We start from the raw sequence: 14,386 nt of genomic DNA on the forward strand, positions 1-14,386 counted from the left end.
GACTTTTTAATTATCATTTTCACAAATATGGGCAAATCAGCATGAAGATATTGACACAGAAACATATTGTGACATCTTCTCAATGGGAAATTGTACACATTCAGCCTTTAGCTCATCATTTCTCCTGTGTATATTGAGCCTCTGAGGATTTTTCAAGATGAATGACACACTAGAACTGAATCACCTCCAACATATTTCGCAAAATTGTGGCTTCTCACCTGTGTGAGTTCTCATGTGACGAGTTAAGTAAGAACCCAACCCAAAAGCCTTCCCACAATTTTCACAGGTAAAAGGCTTCTCACCTGTGTGGAATCTCTTTTGTTGATTTAATGCAGTCTTGAAATCCATCCCACATGTTTGGCAAGAAAAAGGCATTTCAAAAAGGAATTAAAACTTGATCAAAACGTCTAAACACACTTGATTATTGAAGAACTAATCACTTACATATTTCTTTTAGTTCTAGCCTAATACTTATTAAACAGGGCATATCAGAGACATTTACTGGTAATAGAAAGATGAGGTATTTAAACAATAGATCTCCTGAAAGTCTGTCCCAATCGTACCAGGACTCACCATCAGGAGATGCTGTGGTTCCTCCAAACACAGGACATTTACACACAGAAAACTTTATCTCAGACAAACTTCATCGCAGAGAAACGCGGGAAAAATCACCTTTATGAACTTTTTTTCCTGTTTACTAATTTGTTAAAATTAAGGGGATGAGATTCTAGCTTAATGGTTATTTAAAACTTGGTTGAAACCTGGATAAGTGCAGAAACCTCCACAGATAAGAGAAAAGCGTGGTCGTAAACTACTGAGTGTCAAGTTGGGGCCCAGAGTACTTTTACTCTGGAGCATGTGTGTGTTAATTAGATCAGGAGAGAACACAGAACATCAGCCGTCGTTAGTCTCATTTACAATTGCAAAGACTTTCCTTTATAACACATGATTGTGACAGTTCTCTGTTCCTCTTGATGCCTGGAGAGTGGATTGATTTGATGAGGAACCTCGATTGACCAGAAAAGAAAGGAATGTGGCTGTCTCCGAGGGAAGGAGGACAGACGATGTTAGATAGTTGTAAATAACCATAGGGAGTCTCCTGGGAAACATCTATCTGACGGCTTTATTGTAAAGAAAACAACGTCCTCCTTGCCAAGCGAGGAGGAGAGAGACTGCAAGGCAAAGTCAGCTCCTATCTGTAAAGGAATGTTTGCCTTCCACTTAGAACAAGGCCTCAATTAATAGCAGAGACGAGGGACATGTGTTCCTACACCGTACTCTTTCCTATTTCCAGACATTCTCTTAATCATACTTCTCCCTCCTCCACCTTTCCTGCTCGCACTCATTTCACACTCCGTCTCCAAATCCTCATCCTCCGACAGTCTACTACAACTTCCCATTCTGATCCAGTCACAACTCAGATTAGGCCAAAACAACACCCAAATCACCTGCTCTCCACCTTCCGGGTCCCCTCACTTGCGGAGGCTTTAAGTTCCGCTTCAGACTGAACACATTTTATTCAGAACCTGTTCAAAAATATATCTGACTACATTTTTAAACCTGGATAAATATTAGGACAAAAAATGTTGTCCAGTTGCTAAGCAAACTCCCAAATACTTTTATTTTATTCTTTATCTTTTTCCATTTCGTAAATTTATCTATATGAATTTAATTAACTATATTTAACACCATTTTTATACTGTTTTTACACAGTGTGTTTACACTATGTTTGTTGTACTCCTTGCATTAAGGTGTAGATCTGCTCTGCTTAATCCCACAAAGAAATGTGCCACTCTTTTCTAAACTGCTACTTTGAACTAACAGCTTACTTTTTGGTTACTTACATGGAAGCTACTGGAAAATCTACAAGTATTTAACATATAAATGTTTATAGAAAAGCATGACACGAGAAGCGATAATACGTGGGACACATGAGACCGATTAACTCGACTTTTTAATCAACATTTACACAAATATGGGCAAATCAGCATGAAGATATTGACACAGAAACATATTGTGACATCTTCTCAATGGGAAATTGTACACATTCAGCTTTCAGCTCATCATTTCTCCTGTGTATATTGAGCCTCTGAGGATTTTTCAAGTATATAATTTCAAGTTAAAGTTCTGGAATTATGCATGAAACACTAGAACTGAATCACCTCCAACATATTTCGCAAATACAAAGCTACTCGCCTGTACGTGTCCTCAAATGTCTCTTCAAAGCAGACTGATCAGAGAAACTTTTCCCCCAGGTCTTTCAAAATTATGGCTTCTCAAATGTGTGGATTCTCATGTGACGAGTTAAGTGAGCAGAACACCTGAAAGCTTTCCCACATGTTTTGCAAGTATACGGCTTCTCACCTGTGTGGGTTCTCATGTGAATTCCTAAGGATTCATTTTTGCTGAAAGTCTTCCCACATGTTTGGCAAGTATATGGTTTCTCACCTGTGTGGGTTCTCATGTGGACTGTTAAGTGAGCAGAACACCTGAAAGCTTTCCCACATGTTTTGCAAGTATACGGCTTCTCACCAGTGTGGATTCTCATGTGCCGATTCAATTCATCACGAGTCTTGAAAGTCTTGCCACATGTTTTGCAAGAATAAGGCTTCTCACCTGTGTGGGTTCTCATGTGGACTGTTAAGTAAGTACTTTGGCTGAAAGCTTTCCCACATGTTTTGCAAGTATACGGCTTCTCACCTGTGTGGATTCTCATGTGGACTGTTAAGTCACCACTTCGAGTAAAAGCTTTCCCACATGTTTTGCAAGTATACGGCTTCTCACCAGTGTGGATTCTCATGTGCACATTCAATTCACTATGAGTCTTGAAAGTCTTCCCACATGTTTTGCAAGAATAAGGCTTCTCACCTGTGTGGGTTCTGACGTGTCTATTCAATTCACTATGAGTCTTGAAAGTCTTCCCACATGTTTTGCAAGAATAAGGCTTCTCACCTGTGTGGGTTCTGACGTGTCTATTCAATAGGGACTTAAACTTAAAAGCCTTTCCACATGTGTCACATTTGAAAGACGTTTTACCTGGGTGAGTGTTATGGTGAATGTCTGATGAGGTAGAGTTTTTTGCATCATCACTGGGACTTTTGCTTCCGTGATGTCTTTTCTTTTGTTTTGGCTCTCCATCTCCAGCTGATCCTGAATCTCCATGTTTTCCTCCTTTCTGATCTTGGCTCTCAGCTACATGAGAGTTGTTAGAGAGGAGCTGGTGGTCACTTTTTGGTTCTGCTTCACTGTGGTCACTTTCCTCATAAGTTGGAGTCAACATGACGGTATCTGTCTCAACCTTCAGTACAAGCTGCTCTCCCTCCCGACTGGTGCAGAGTTCCTCCTGTTCCTCTTTAATCTCACATGTTTGGCAAGAATAAGGCTTCTCACCTCTGTGGGTTCTCATGTGGACTTTTAAGTGATCAGAACGCCTGAAAGCTTTCCCACATATTTTGCAAGTATACGGCTTCTCACCTGTGTGGGTTCGCATGTGAGCTCTCAATCTTTCATTTTGGCTGAAAGTCTTCCCACATACTTGGCAAGAATAAGGCTTCTCACCTGTGTGGGTTCTCATGTGGACTATTAAGTTTGCACGCCACCTGAAAGCTTTCCCACATATTTTGCAAGTATACGGCTTCTCACCTTTGTGGGTTCTCATGTGCACATTCAATTCACCATGAGTCTTGAAAGTCTTCCCACATGTTTGGCAAGAATACGGCTTCTCACCTGTGTGGGTTCTCATGTGGGCTGCTAAGTTTTCATTTTGGCTGAAAGTCTTCCCACATACTTGGCAAGAATAAGGCTTCTCACCTGTGTGCGTTCTCATGTGGACTGTTAAGGATTCACTTCGGCTGAAAGTCTTCCCACATGTGTTGCAAGTATAAGGCTTCTCACCAGTGTGGATTCTCATGTGAATTTTAAAGTTACCATTTCGGTTGAAAGACTTCCCACAAATTTCACAGTTAAAAGGCTTCTCACCTGTGTGGATTCTCATGTGGACTGTTAAGTGAACACTTTGGCTGAAAGCTTTCCCACATGTTTTGCAAGAATGCGGCTTCTCACCTGTGTGGGTTCTTAGGTGTGCATTCAATCGGGACTTAAACTTAAAAGCCTTTCCACATGTGTCACATTTGAAAGACGTTTTACCTGGGTGAGTGTTATGGCAAATGTCTGATGAGGTAGAGTTTTTTGCATTATCACTGTGACTTTTGCTTCCGTGATGTCTTTTCTTTTGTTTTGGCTCTCCATCTCCAGCTGATCCTGAATCTCCATGTTTTCCTCCTTTCTGATCTTGGCTCTCAGCTACATGAGAGTTGTTAGAGAGGAGCTGGTGGTCACTTTTTGGTTCTGATTCACTGTGGTCACTTTCTTCATAAGTTGCAGTCAACATGACGGTATCCGTCTCAACCTTCAGTACAAGCTGCTCTCCCTCCCGACTGGTGCAGAGTTCCTCTTTAATCTCTGGAGGCTCTGGGTCCTCTTGGTCCAGGCTGGAGTTCCTCTCCTGGTTACAAACCTGCTGGTCAGTGAGAACCTCCTCCTCCTTACAGACATGTTGCTGTGGGAGCTCTGGAGGGACAGAGAACAAAAGGCAGAGATTATTTAATCAACCAATCAACCTTTATTTGTAGTAACTTGTATTATGTAAACCTGAGCACATTTCAATTCATCCTCAAATATGCATGTTCTTCTTCAGGAACAGCAACTGAACAGCAACTGAACAGCATGCTCAGAGGTGAGTGCACTTCTCTGAGTGGTGATTAGCACCGGTATGAGTCTCGTCCCTCTTGTTTGTAGTATGTAGGAGTGCGTTTCCCTCTCGTTATCAATAAAATGGGCAGTCCTTGCTTCACGTAGGACTCTGTGGCCCGTGAAGTCCATCCATCGCAGGTGAGCACAATTCTCTCTGCAGACTGGAGCGATCCTCCACCTTTCCTCTCGTCTCATCATAAAGAGCTGGAATAGCTTCTTCTGTGAAATATTTTCTGCTCTGTATTTCATACCTTGGTTCCGGTGTTTGTAGCATTTGGCAAAAAACATCATTTTCCTTGTTATGAATGTTTTGAATGCAAAATGTACATTTTTCCCAATAGTTTCCAGCTCATCTGACCCACTGACTCAAAACCAATGCCAACATGTCTTCATAATAGGTTCAATGAGACACACCTCTTTCTGTTGAGTTTCAGTGCTCCTCATATTGTTCTGAACGTTTTGTGTGTAAAATCAGCATTTTTTGAGTGGAGTTTGGCTGCGGTCTTCTACAGAACGGAGCCCAGCCGTGTATGAAGGTAGATTTGTGTCTTTATTATTCAATCAAAAAAAAGGTTGCTTCAATCAAAAAATATATTTTCGATCAAAAAAACCCATTTCAATCAAAGAAAAAAAGTGTTTGAATGCAAAAATATAGTTGAGACTCAAAAAAATGCATTTGAACACTGTTTTTCTTTGCTTGAAAATGTTTTCTTTGATAGAAGTGAAGGTTATTTGTTTGAAGCAACTTTTTTGATTGAAGTATTGTTGTTTAGTGTTTGGGCCATATTATGGGTTGGACATTTGTGTCTTTATAATTCAATCAAAAAAGAAGTTGCTTCAAACAAACAAAAAATATTTTCAATAAAAAAAAATCACTTCAATCAAAAAATAAACCTTTTCAATCATAGAAAAAATGTTTTTGAATGCAAAAAAATATTTGAGACTCAAAAAATTGCACTTGAACACTTTTTTTTGGATTGAAAATGTTTTCTTTGATTGAAGTAATCTTTTTTGTGTTTGGACCATGTTGTGGGTAGGACATTTGTGTCTTAATTATTCAATCCCAAAAAAGTTGCTTCAATCAAAAAAATATATATTTTCAATGAAAGAAAAAACTGTTTAAATGAAAAAAAAATCATTTCAAGTGTTGTTTTTTTTATTGAACTTTTTTTTCGATTTGAAGTGAAAAAAGTTTTGAAATCGTTTTTTTTGTTTAAATCATTTTGACACAAACGTACCGCAGTGGGCGGGTGCTTCCCCATTGGTCAGACATGTTTGAGTGACAAGTGTCTACACCAACGACGTCTTTCTGACAAGCAAGTCATGGTCTCCAGCAGCCAGGAAGCAGTGGTGGAGTTGTTGTATATATGTCTATGGCATGGATCTATAATAGATCCATGTCTATGGTGGTTAGTAGATAAAACCATAGACATATATACAGAGACACCTCACTGAGCGGGTTGTTCCGCTGCTGCGATACGTCGACGTCGCCGCCATATTGGAGGAGGCAGATCTGCCCCGTGAACTAATACAAGTGAATGGAGTGAACTTTACAAAGCTCCTTCTACAAAGTGCTGTAAGTTAATGTCTCTCATTTACACACGTACGAATATATTCAGGAAACAGACAGGAACCAGAAACAACGCCTGTAACGTCCTCTGATGATTATAAACGTTAACTACTCCTCATATGTTCAGTAAACAGGTGGGCACCAAACCACCGGATGTACTTTTATAATGTTTTTATCAGAGGTGTCAAGTAACGAAGTACAAATACTTCGTTACCTTACTTAAGTAGAAATTTTGGGTATCTATACTTTACTGGAGTAATTATTTTTCAGCCAACTTTTTACTTCTACTCCTTACATTTTCACGCAATTATCTGTACTTTCTACTCCTTACATTTTAAAAATAGCCTCGTTACTCGTGAAATTTCGCTGCACCTCTGATGCGCCTCCGGAGAGGCACAGTATTGGCGAGCCGAACCAGTGTGAACGGATAAGCCGGCGGCGCGGAGCGGGGGCGTGTCGGTCTGGTGTTCACTGTCTGATAACTGTACAGATCCTTCACTCAACAAAATATAGATAAATGTCCCACAAAGCAACGTTACATGACCATACAACAGTAACGTAGTAACTGGTTGTGTCTTTGGCAACTTATATGAGGAAAAAAATACCGCAGTTATTCGTGGAGAAGTGTCTGTCCGACCGACTCTTCGTCACATTTCTGCCAGAAAAACAGCGTCTGTCCCCAGCAAAAAACTTTAACTTGCCAACTGTTTGTTGCGGTGAAGACTTCAGTGAACTTTCCCCCATAAACAGCCTCCCTCCCCGCAAGTGATAGAGTCAGACAGCATCCTGTTTACTGATGGCGATTATGTAATTAAGAGAAAAACGTAACTTTGTCATTTTCCAGGATGTTTGGTGGGTCAGGATCCCAATCACAGCACATTATAACAGCATCCATATGATTATAAACAGTCAGTTGATACATGTTTAGATTAACAGGAGGACACCGGGGAAAACATGTTGAAAAAAACACACGTCATCATCATGACGTGTACCGTCACGCCTCTTTTGGAGCCGCGGCGCCGACTCTCTGTGTGAATTACACTCTTTTACACTCTTTTTTGTATGTACTTTAAAAAAAACTGTTTTCTAATGTAACATTAACTTGATATTGGTATTAAAAAATGTTTTAATACATAATCCACATCTTATTATAAATTAGGTTGTTATGGTATCAATCTGAAAGGTAAAACCATCGAATTTTACTCAATGGCCTTTGTGCCCTGTCATGTGGCCTTGGTGCCCCTAAAATGATGAAATTCCAACCCTGTCCAACACCCTATTGGTTTGTACGCGATCCATCACCCCATAACATTATAGTCATTATGGCCTTTAGAAAAATGTTTTTTTGGGGAGGTGGGGTAGTGCACTATAGGCCCCTGTGGCGCGGCCTAAGCTTTTGTCCTTAATGGCATTTTTTTCCCTTACATTACTTTTACTTTTATACTTTAAGTAGTTTTGAAACCAGTACTTTTACACTTTTACTTGAGTAAAAAGCTTGAGTTGATACTTCAACTTCTACAGAAGTATTTTTAAACCCTTGTATCTATACTTCTACCTGAGTAATGAATGTGAATACTTTCGACACCTCTGGTTTTTATGAGTGTTTACAGCTGCCAACGTATGTAACGCTGCTACTGTCATGATACGTGACGGTAACGCAAGCAATTTCCCGTCGGGGATTAATGAAGTATTTCTGATTCTGATTAATATATTATGCAGTCAGTTGTCCATATTTAAGTTGACAGTATGGTAGACAGACATCACATTTACATGTCAGGATCTGGTTATTATAGACACAGATTCAATATTTAACCGTCATGTATCATCACATGTATCATCACATCGTCATCGTCTCTGCTATTAATTGAGGCCTTGTTCTAAGTGGAAGGCAAACATTGCTTTACAGATAGGAGCTGACTTTGCCTTGCAGTCTCTCTCCTCCTCGCTTGGCAAGGAGGACGTTGTTTTCTTTACAATAAAGCCGTCAGATAGACGTTTGCCAGGAGACTCCCTATGGTTATTTACAACTATCTAACATCGTCTGTCCTCCTTCCCTCGGAGACAGCCACATTCCTTTCTTTTCTGGTCAATCGAGGTTCCTCATCAAATCAGTCCACTCTCCAGGCATCAAGAGGAACAGAGAACTGTCACAATCATGTGTTATAAAGGAAAGTCTTTGCAATTGTAAATGAGACTAACGACGGCTGATGTTCTGTGTTCTCTCCTGATCTAATTAACACACACATGCTCCAGAGTAAAAGTACTCTGGGCCCCAACTTGACACTCAGTGGTTTACGACCATGCTTTACTCTTATCTGTGGGGGTTTCTGCACTCATCCAGGTTTCAACCAAGTTTTAAATAACCATTAAACTAGAATCTCATCCCCTTAACTTTAACAAATTAGTAAAAAGGAAAAGAAGTTAATAAAACTGATTTTTCCCACGTTTCTCTGCGATGAAGTTTGTCTGAGATAAAGTTTTCTGTGTGTAAATGTCCTGTGTTTGGAGGAACCACAGCACCTTCTGATGGTGAGTCCTGGTACGATTGGGACAGACTTTCAGGAGATCTATTGTTTAAATACCTCATCTTTCTATTACCAGTAAATGTCTCTGATATGCCCCGTTTAATAAGTATTAGGCTAGAACTAAAAGAAATATGTAAGTGATTAGTTCTTCAATAATCAAGTGTGTTTAGACGTTTTGATCAAGTTTTAATTCCTTTTTGAAATGCCTTTTTCTTGCCAAACATGTGGGATGGATTTCAAGACTGCATTAAATCAACAAAAGAGAATCCACACAGGTGAGAAGCCTTTTACCTGTGAAAATTGTGGGAAGGCTCCTCGTGTTTTTCTGAACGTTTTGTGTGTAAAATCAGCATTTTTTGAGTGGAGTTTGGCTGCGGGCTTCTATAGAACGGAGCCCAGCCGTGCAGCGGGCACTCAGAACCTCCGGAGTCCCGGAGTGGAATGAACCAACACGAGGGAAACACTCGTCTGTTCGCTCCATGTAGTGAAACGTGGCTGCGATGCATATCTCCCCCTCTATGGCCACTCCAGGGCTCTGAACATTAGTGTTGTTAAAATAATAAACTTGTCCTCACCTGTCCTGTGTAACTTTACTTGGGGTTTCCAGCAGATATCCAGCAGGACGCGCTGCCGATCGATCTCTTCCTCGTACTGGACGATAGTTGTTTTAAACACTCGGAATATTTCTTCAGCAGCAGCAGTTAGTCGCTCGTTGACAAACTCTCTCAAACTCTCAACTGAACTCATTGTTCTTTAATTACTAATTCAATAATGAGCTGCGCTGTGACTCAGTACCGTCTTCCACTTCGTTCATTACACACAGGCAGCTAATGCTGCTAGCTGCTACTGTTTACTTCCGCTGGGTGTCACGCTGTTAAGCTCCGACGGGGGAAGTGCGGAGGCTTTTATTTCCGCTTCAGACTGAACACATTTTATTCAGAACCTGTTTAAAACATATCTGACTACACTTTTAAACCTGAATAAATAATTTGGACAAAAAATGTCCAGTTGCTAAGCAAACTCCCAAATACTTTTATACATTTATTTATATTAATTTAATTAACTATATTTAACACCATTCTTATACTGTTTTTACACAGTGTGTTTACACTATGTTTGTTGTACTCCTTGAATTAAGGTGTAGATCTACTCTGCTTAATCCCACAAAGAAATGTGCCACTCTTTTCTAAACTGCTACTTTGAACTAACAGCTTCCTGTTTGGTTACTTACATGGAAGCTACTGGAAAAACTACAAGTATTTAACATATAGATGTTTATAGAAAAGCAAGACACGAGGAGCGATAATAAGTGGGACACATGAGACTGATTAACTCGACTTTTTAATCATCATTTTCACAAATATGGGCAAATCAGCATGAAGATATTGACACATAAACATACTGTGACATCTTCTCAAGGGGAAATTGTACACATTCAGCGTTCAGCTCATCATTTCTCCTGTGTATATTGAGCCTCTGAGGATTTTTCAAGTATATAATTTCAAGTTAAAGTTCTGGAATTATGCATGAAACACTAGAACTGAATCACATCCAACATATTTTGCAAATACAAAGCTACTCGCCTGTACGTGTCCTCAAATGTCTCTTCAAAGCAGACTGATCAGAGAAACTTTTCCTCCAGGTCTTGCAAAGTTATGGCTTCTCACCTGTGTGGATTCTCATGTGGACTGTTAAGTTTGCACTTCAGTTGAAAGCTTCTGTCGTGTCTCGATTTCTTATTCTTAAATTGTTCAAAAAGGTTTTTCATTGTTTCAAAAAGTCACCAATGAAAAGGAAATAATCTCCAGGACTCCTCTAAAGCTGAGTGCAGTAATGTTTAATGTCGACAATTAAAACATGAGATCTCACAGACAAAAGCTCATCAAAAAAGACCCAAATTCTCAATACAAAATATACTCCTTATATTCACTAAGGTGGGGGTTGGGCACCACGGTTTATCCAATCCTTGCTCTATCCTTTGTCTATGTATCAAATTTTGCTGACTGTGGTATTTCCCTGCACGAGGCTAAACATGTGCCCACCCATGCCAACATTGGTCAAGACAACCTCCTCACTGGGCATACGCTTTGAAGTCCCTTTGTAGCTGGTATCCTGGACTTCCCCTGCACATCTTATCTACTGTGCTGCCACTTTGCGGCCTTGAACGCTCCTCCACTGTGCTGCAGCCATGAGACTTTTCTTTTTTAACTCTAAGTCTCCTCCTTGATGTGTTCCACTGCCCTACTGACTGCATTTCTTTTAAAAATAATAATAAAAGTGTGGTATATTTGGTTACATGATTTCACTCCAAGTTAAAACAATTCAGTAGTTTAATCATCAATTCGATCAATAGTTGCATATTCAATCAACTAGTGCAGAGCAATACATGTTTTAACCATTCATTTATGATTCATTCACATTTTGATTAGATTCTTTAACATCTCTGTACTTGTTACCAGTTGTCATTAAACCCTAACTACTTACTTATATTACACTACACTTCCCCACATGTTTTGCAAGAATGCGGTTTCTTACCTGTGTGGGTTCTCATGTGGACTGTTAAGTGATCACTTCGGCCGAAAGCTTTCCCACATGTTTTGCAAGTATAAGCCTTCTGACCAGTGTGGACTCTCATGTGCAGATTCAATTCACCACGAGTCTTGAAAGTCTTCCCACATGTTTGGCAAGAATACGGCTTCTCACCTGTGTGGGTTCTCATGTGGACTGTTAAGTGATCACTTCGGCTGAAAGCTCTCCCACATGTTTTGCAAGTATAAGCCTTCTGACCAGTGTGGATTCTCTTGTGCAGATTCAATTCACCACGAGTCTTGAAAGTCTTCCCACATGTTTTGCAAGAATAAGGCTTCTCAACAGTGTGGATTCTCATGTGGACTGTTAAGTGAGCACTTTGGCTTAAAGCCATCCCACAAATTTCACAGGCAAAAGGCTTCTCACCTGTGTGAGTTCTCATGTGACGAGTTAAGTTAACACTTCGGCTGAAAGCTTTCCTACATGTTTTGCAAGAATACGGCTTCTCACCAGTGTGGATTCTCATGTGCAGATTCAATTCACCAGGAGTCTTGAAAGTCTTCCCACATGTTTGGCAAGAATACGGCTTCTCACCTGTGTGGGTTCTCATGTGGACTGTTAAGTGAGCACTTCGGCTGAAAGCTTTCCCACATGTTTTGCAAGTATACGGCTTCTCACCAGTGTGGATTCTCATGTGCAGATTCAATTCACCATGAGTCTTGAAAGTCTTCCCACATGTTTGACAAGAATACGGTTTCTCACCTGTGTGGGTTCTCATGTGGACTGTTAAGTGAACACTTTGGCTGAAGGTCTTCACACATGTTTGGCAAGAATAAGGTTTCTCACCAGTGTGGGTTCTTAGGTGTAAATTCAATAGGGACTTAAACTTAAAAGCCTTTCCACATGTGTCACATTTGAAAGACTTTTTACCTGCATGAGTGTTATGGCGAATGTCTAATGAGGTAGAGTTTTTTGCATTATCACTGTGACTTTTGCTTCCGTGATGTCTTTTCTTTTGTTTTGGCTCTCCATCTCCAGCTGATCCTGAATCTCCATGTTTTCCTCCTTTCTGAACTTGGCTCTCAGCTACATGAGAGTCGTTAGAAAGGAGCTGGTGGTCACTTTTTGGATCTGCTTCACTGTTGTCACTTTCCTCATAAGTTGGAGTCAACATGACGGTATCCGTCTCAACCTTCAGTACAAGCTGCTCTCCCTCCCGACTGGTGCAGAGTTCCTCCTGTTCCTCTTTAATCTCTGGAGGCTCTGGGTCCTCTTGGTCCAGACTGGAGTTCCTCTCCTGGTTACAGACCTGCTGGTCAGTGAGAACCTCCTCCTCCTTACAGACATGTTGCTGTGGGAGCTCTGGAGGGACAGAGAACAAAAGGCAGAGATTATTTAATCAACCAATCAACCTTTATTTGTAGTAACTTGTATTATGTAAACCTGAGCACATTTCAATTCATCCTCAAATATGCATGTTCTTCTTCAGGAACAGCAACTGAACAGCAACTGAACAGCAACTGAACAGCATGCTCAGAGGTGAGTGCACTTCTCTGAGTGTTGATTAGCACCGGTATGAGTCTCGTCCCTCTTGTTTGTAGCATGTAGGAGTCTGTTTCCCGCTCGTTATCAATAAAATGGGCAGTCCTTGCTTCACGTAGGACTCTGTGGCCCGTAAAGTCCATCCATCGCAGGTGAGCACAATTCTCTCTGCAGACTGGAGCGATCCTCCACCTTTCCTCTCGTCTCATCATAAAGAGCTGGAATAGCTTCTTCTGTGAAATATGTTCTGCTCTGTATTTCATACCTTGGTTCCAGTGTTTGTAGCATTTGGCAAAAAACATCATTTTCCTTGTTATTAATGTTTTGAATGTAAAATCTACATTGTTCCCAATAGTTTCCAGCTCATCTGACCCACTGACTCCAAGCCAATGCCGACATGTCTTCATAATAGGTTCAATGAGACACACCTCTTTCTGTTGAGTTTTAGTGCTCCTCATATTGTTCTGAACGTTTTGTGTGTAAAATCAGCGTTTTTTGAGTGGAGTTTGGCTGCGGTCTTCTATAGAACGGAGCCCAGCCGTGCAGCGGGCACTCAGAACCTCCGGAGTCCCGGAGTGGAATGAACCAACACGAGGGAAACACTCGTCTGTTCGCTCCGTGTAGTGAAACGTGGCTGCGATGCATATCTCCCCCTCTATGGCCACTCCAGGGCTCTGAACATTAGTGTTGTTAAAATAATAAACTTGTCCTCACCTGTCCTGTGTAACTTTACTTGGGGTTTCCAGCAGATATCCAGCAGGACGCGCTGCCGATCGACCTCTTCCTCGTACTGGACGATAGTTGTTTCAAACACTCGGAATATTTCTTCAGCAGCAGCAGTTAGTCGCTCGTTGACAAACTCTCTCAAACTCTCAACTGAACTCATTGTTCTTTAATTACTAATTCAATAATGAGCTGCGCTGTGACTCAGTACCGTCTTCCACTTCGTTCATTACACACAGGCAGCTAATGCTGCTAGCTGCTACTGTTTACTTCCGCTGGGTGTCACGCTTTTAAGCTCCGACAGGGGAAGTGCGGAGGCTTTTATTTCCGCTTCAGACTGAACACATTTTATTCAGAACCTGTTTAAAACATATCTGACTACACTTTTAAACCTGAATAAATAATTTGGACAAAAAATGTTGTCCAGTTGCTAAGCAAACTCCCAAATACTTTTATACATTTATTTATATTAATTTAATTAACTATATTTAACACCATTCTTATACTGTTTTCACACAGTGTGTTTACACTATGTTTGTTGTACTCCTTGAATTAAGGTGTAGATCTACTCTGCTTAATTCCACAAAGAAATGTGCCACTCTTTTCTAAACTGCTACTTTGGACTAACAGCTAACTTTTTGGTTACTTGCATGGAAGCTACTGGAAAAACTACAAGTATTTAACATATAAATGTTTGTAGAAAAGCAAGACACGAGGAGCGATAATAAGTGGGACACATGAGACT

General features: G+C 40.5%; 1 protein-coding gene across 1 annotated transcript in view; it reads right to left on the bottom strand.

The window, feature by feature from the left end:
* LOC141010205 (uncharacterized) overlaps positions 1 to 14,386 on the bottom strand; it is a 39,236-nt gene that overhangs the window by 20,565 nt on the left and 4,285 nt on the right. The window contains exons 3-5 of the mRNA XM_073483080.1: positions 13,633 to 13,808; positions 11,348 to 12,738; positions 3,037 to 4,567 (exon numbers count right to left, since the gene is read on the bottom strand). Coding sequence (XP_073339181.1) covers positions 3,037 to 4,567; positions 11,348 to 12,738; positions 13,633 to 13,808 — 3,098 coding nt within the window. The remainder of the gene's footprint in view (positions 1 to 3,036; positions 4,568 to 11,347; positions 12,739 to 13,632; positions 13,809 to 14,386) is intronic.

Source organism: Pagrus major, chromosome 16 (genome assembly GCF_040436345.1).
Source record: "Pagrus major chromosome 16, Pma_NU_1.0".
Taxonomy (NCBI): Eukaryota; Metazoa; Chordata; class Actinopteri; order Spariformes; family Sparidae; genus Pagrus; species Pagrus major.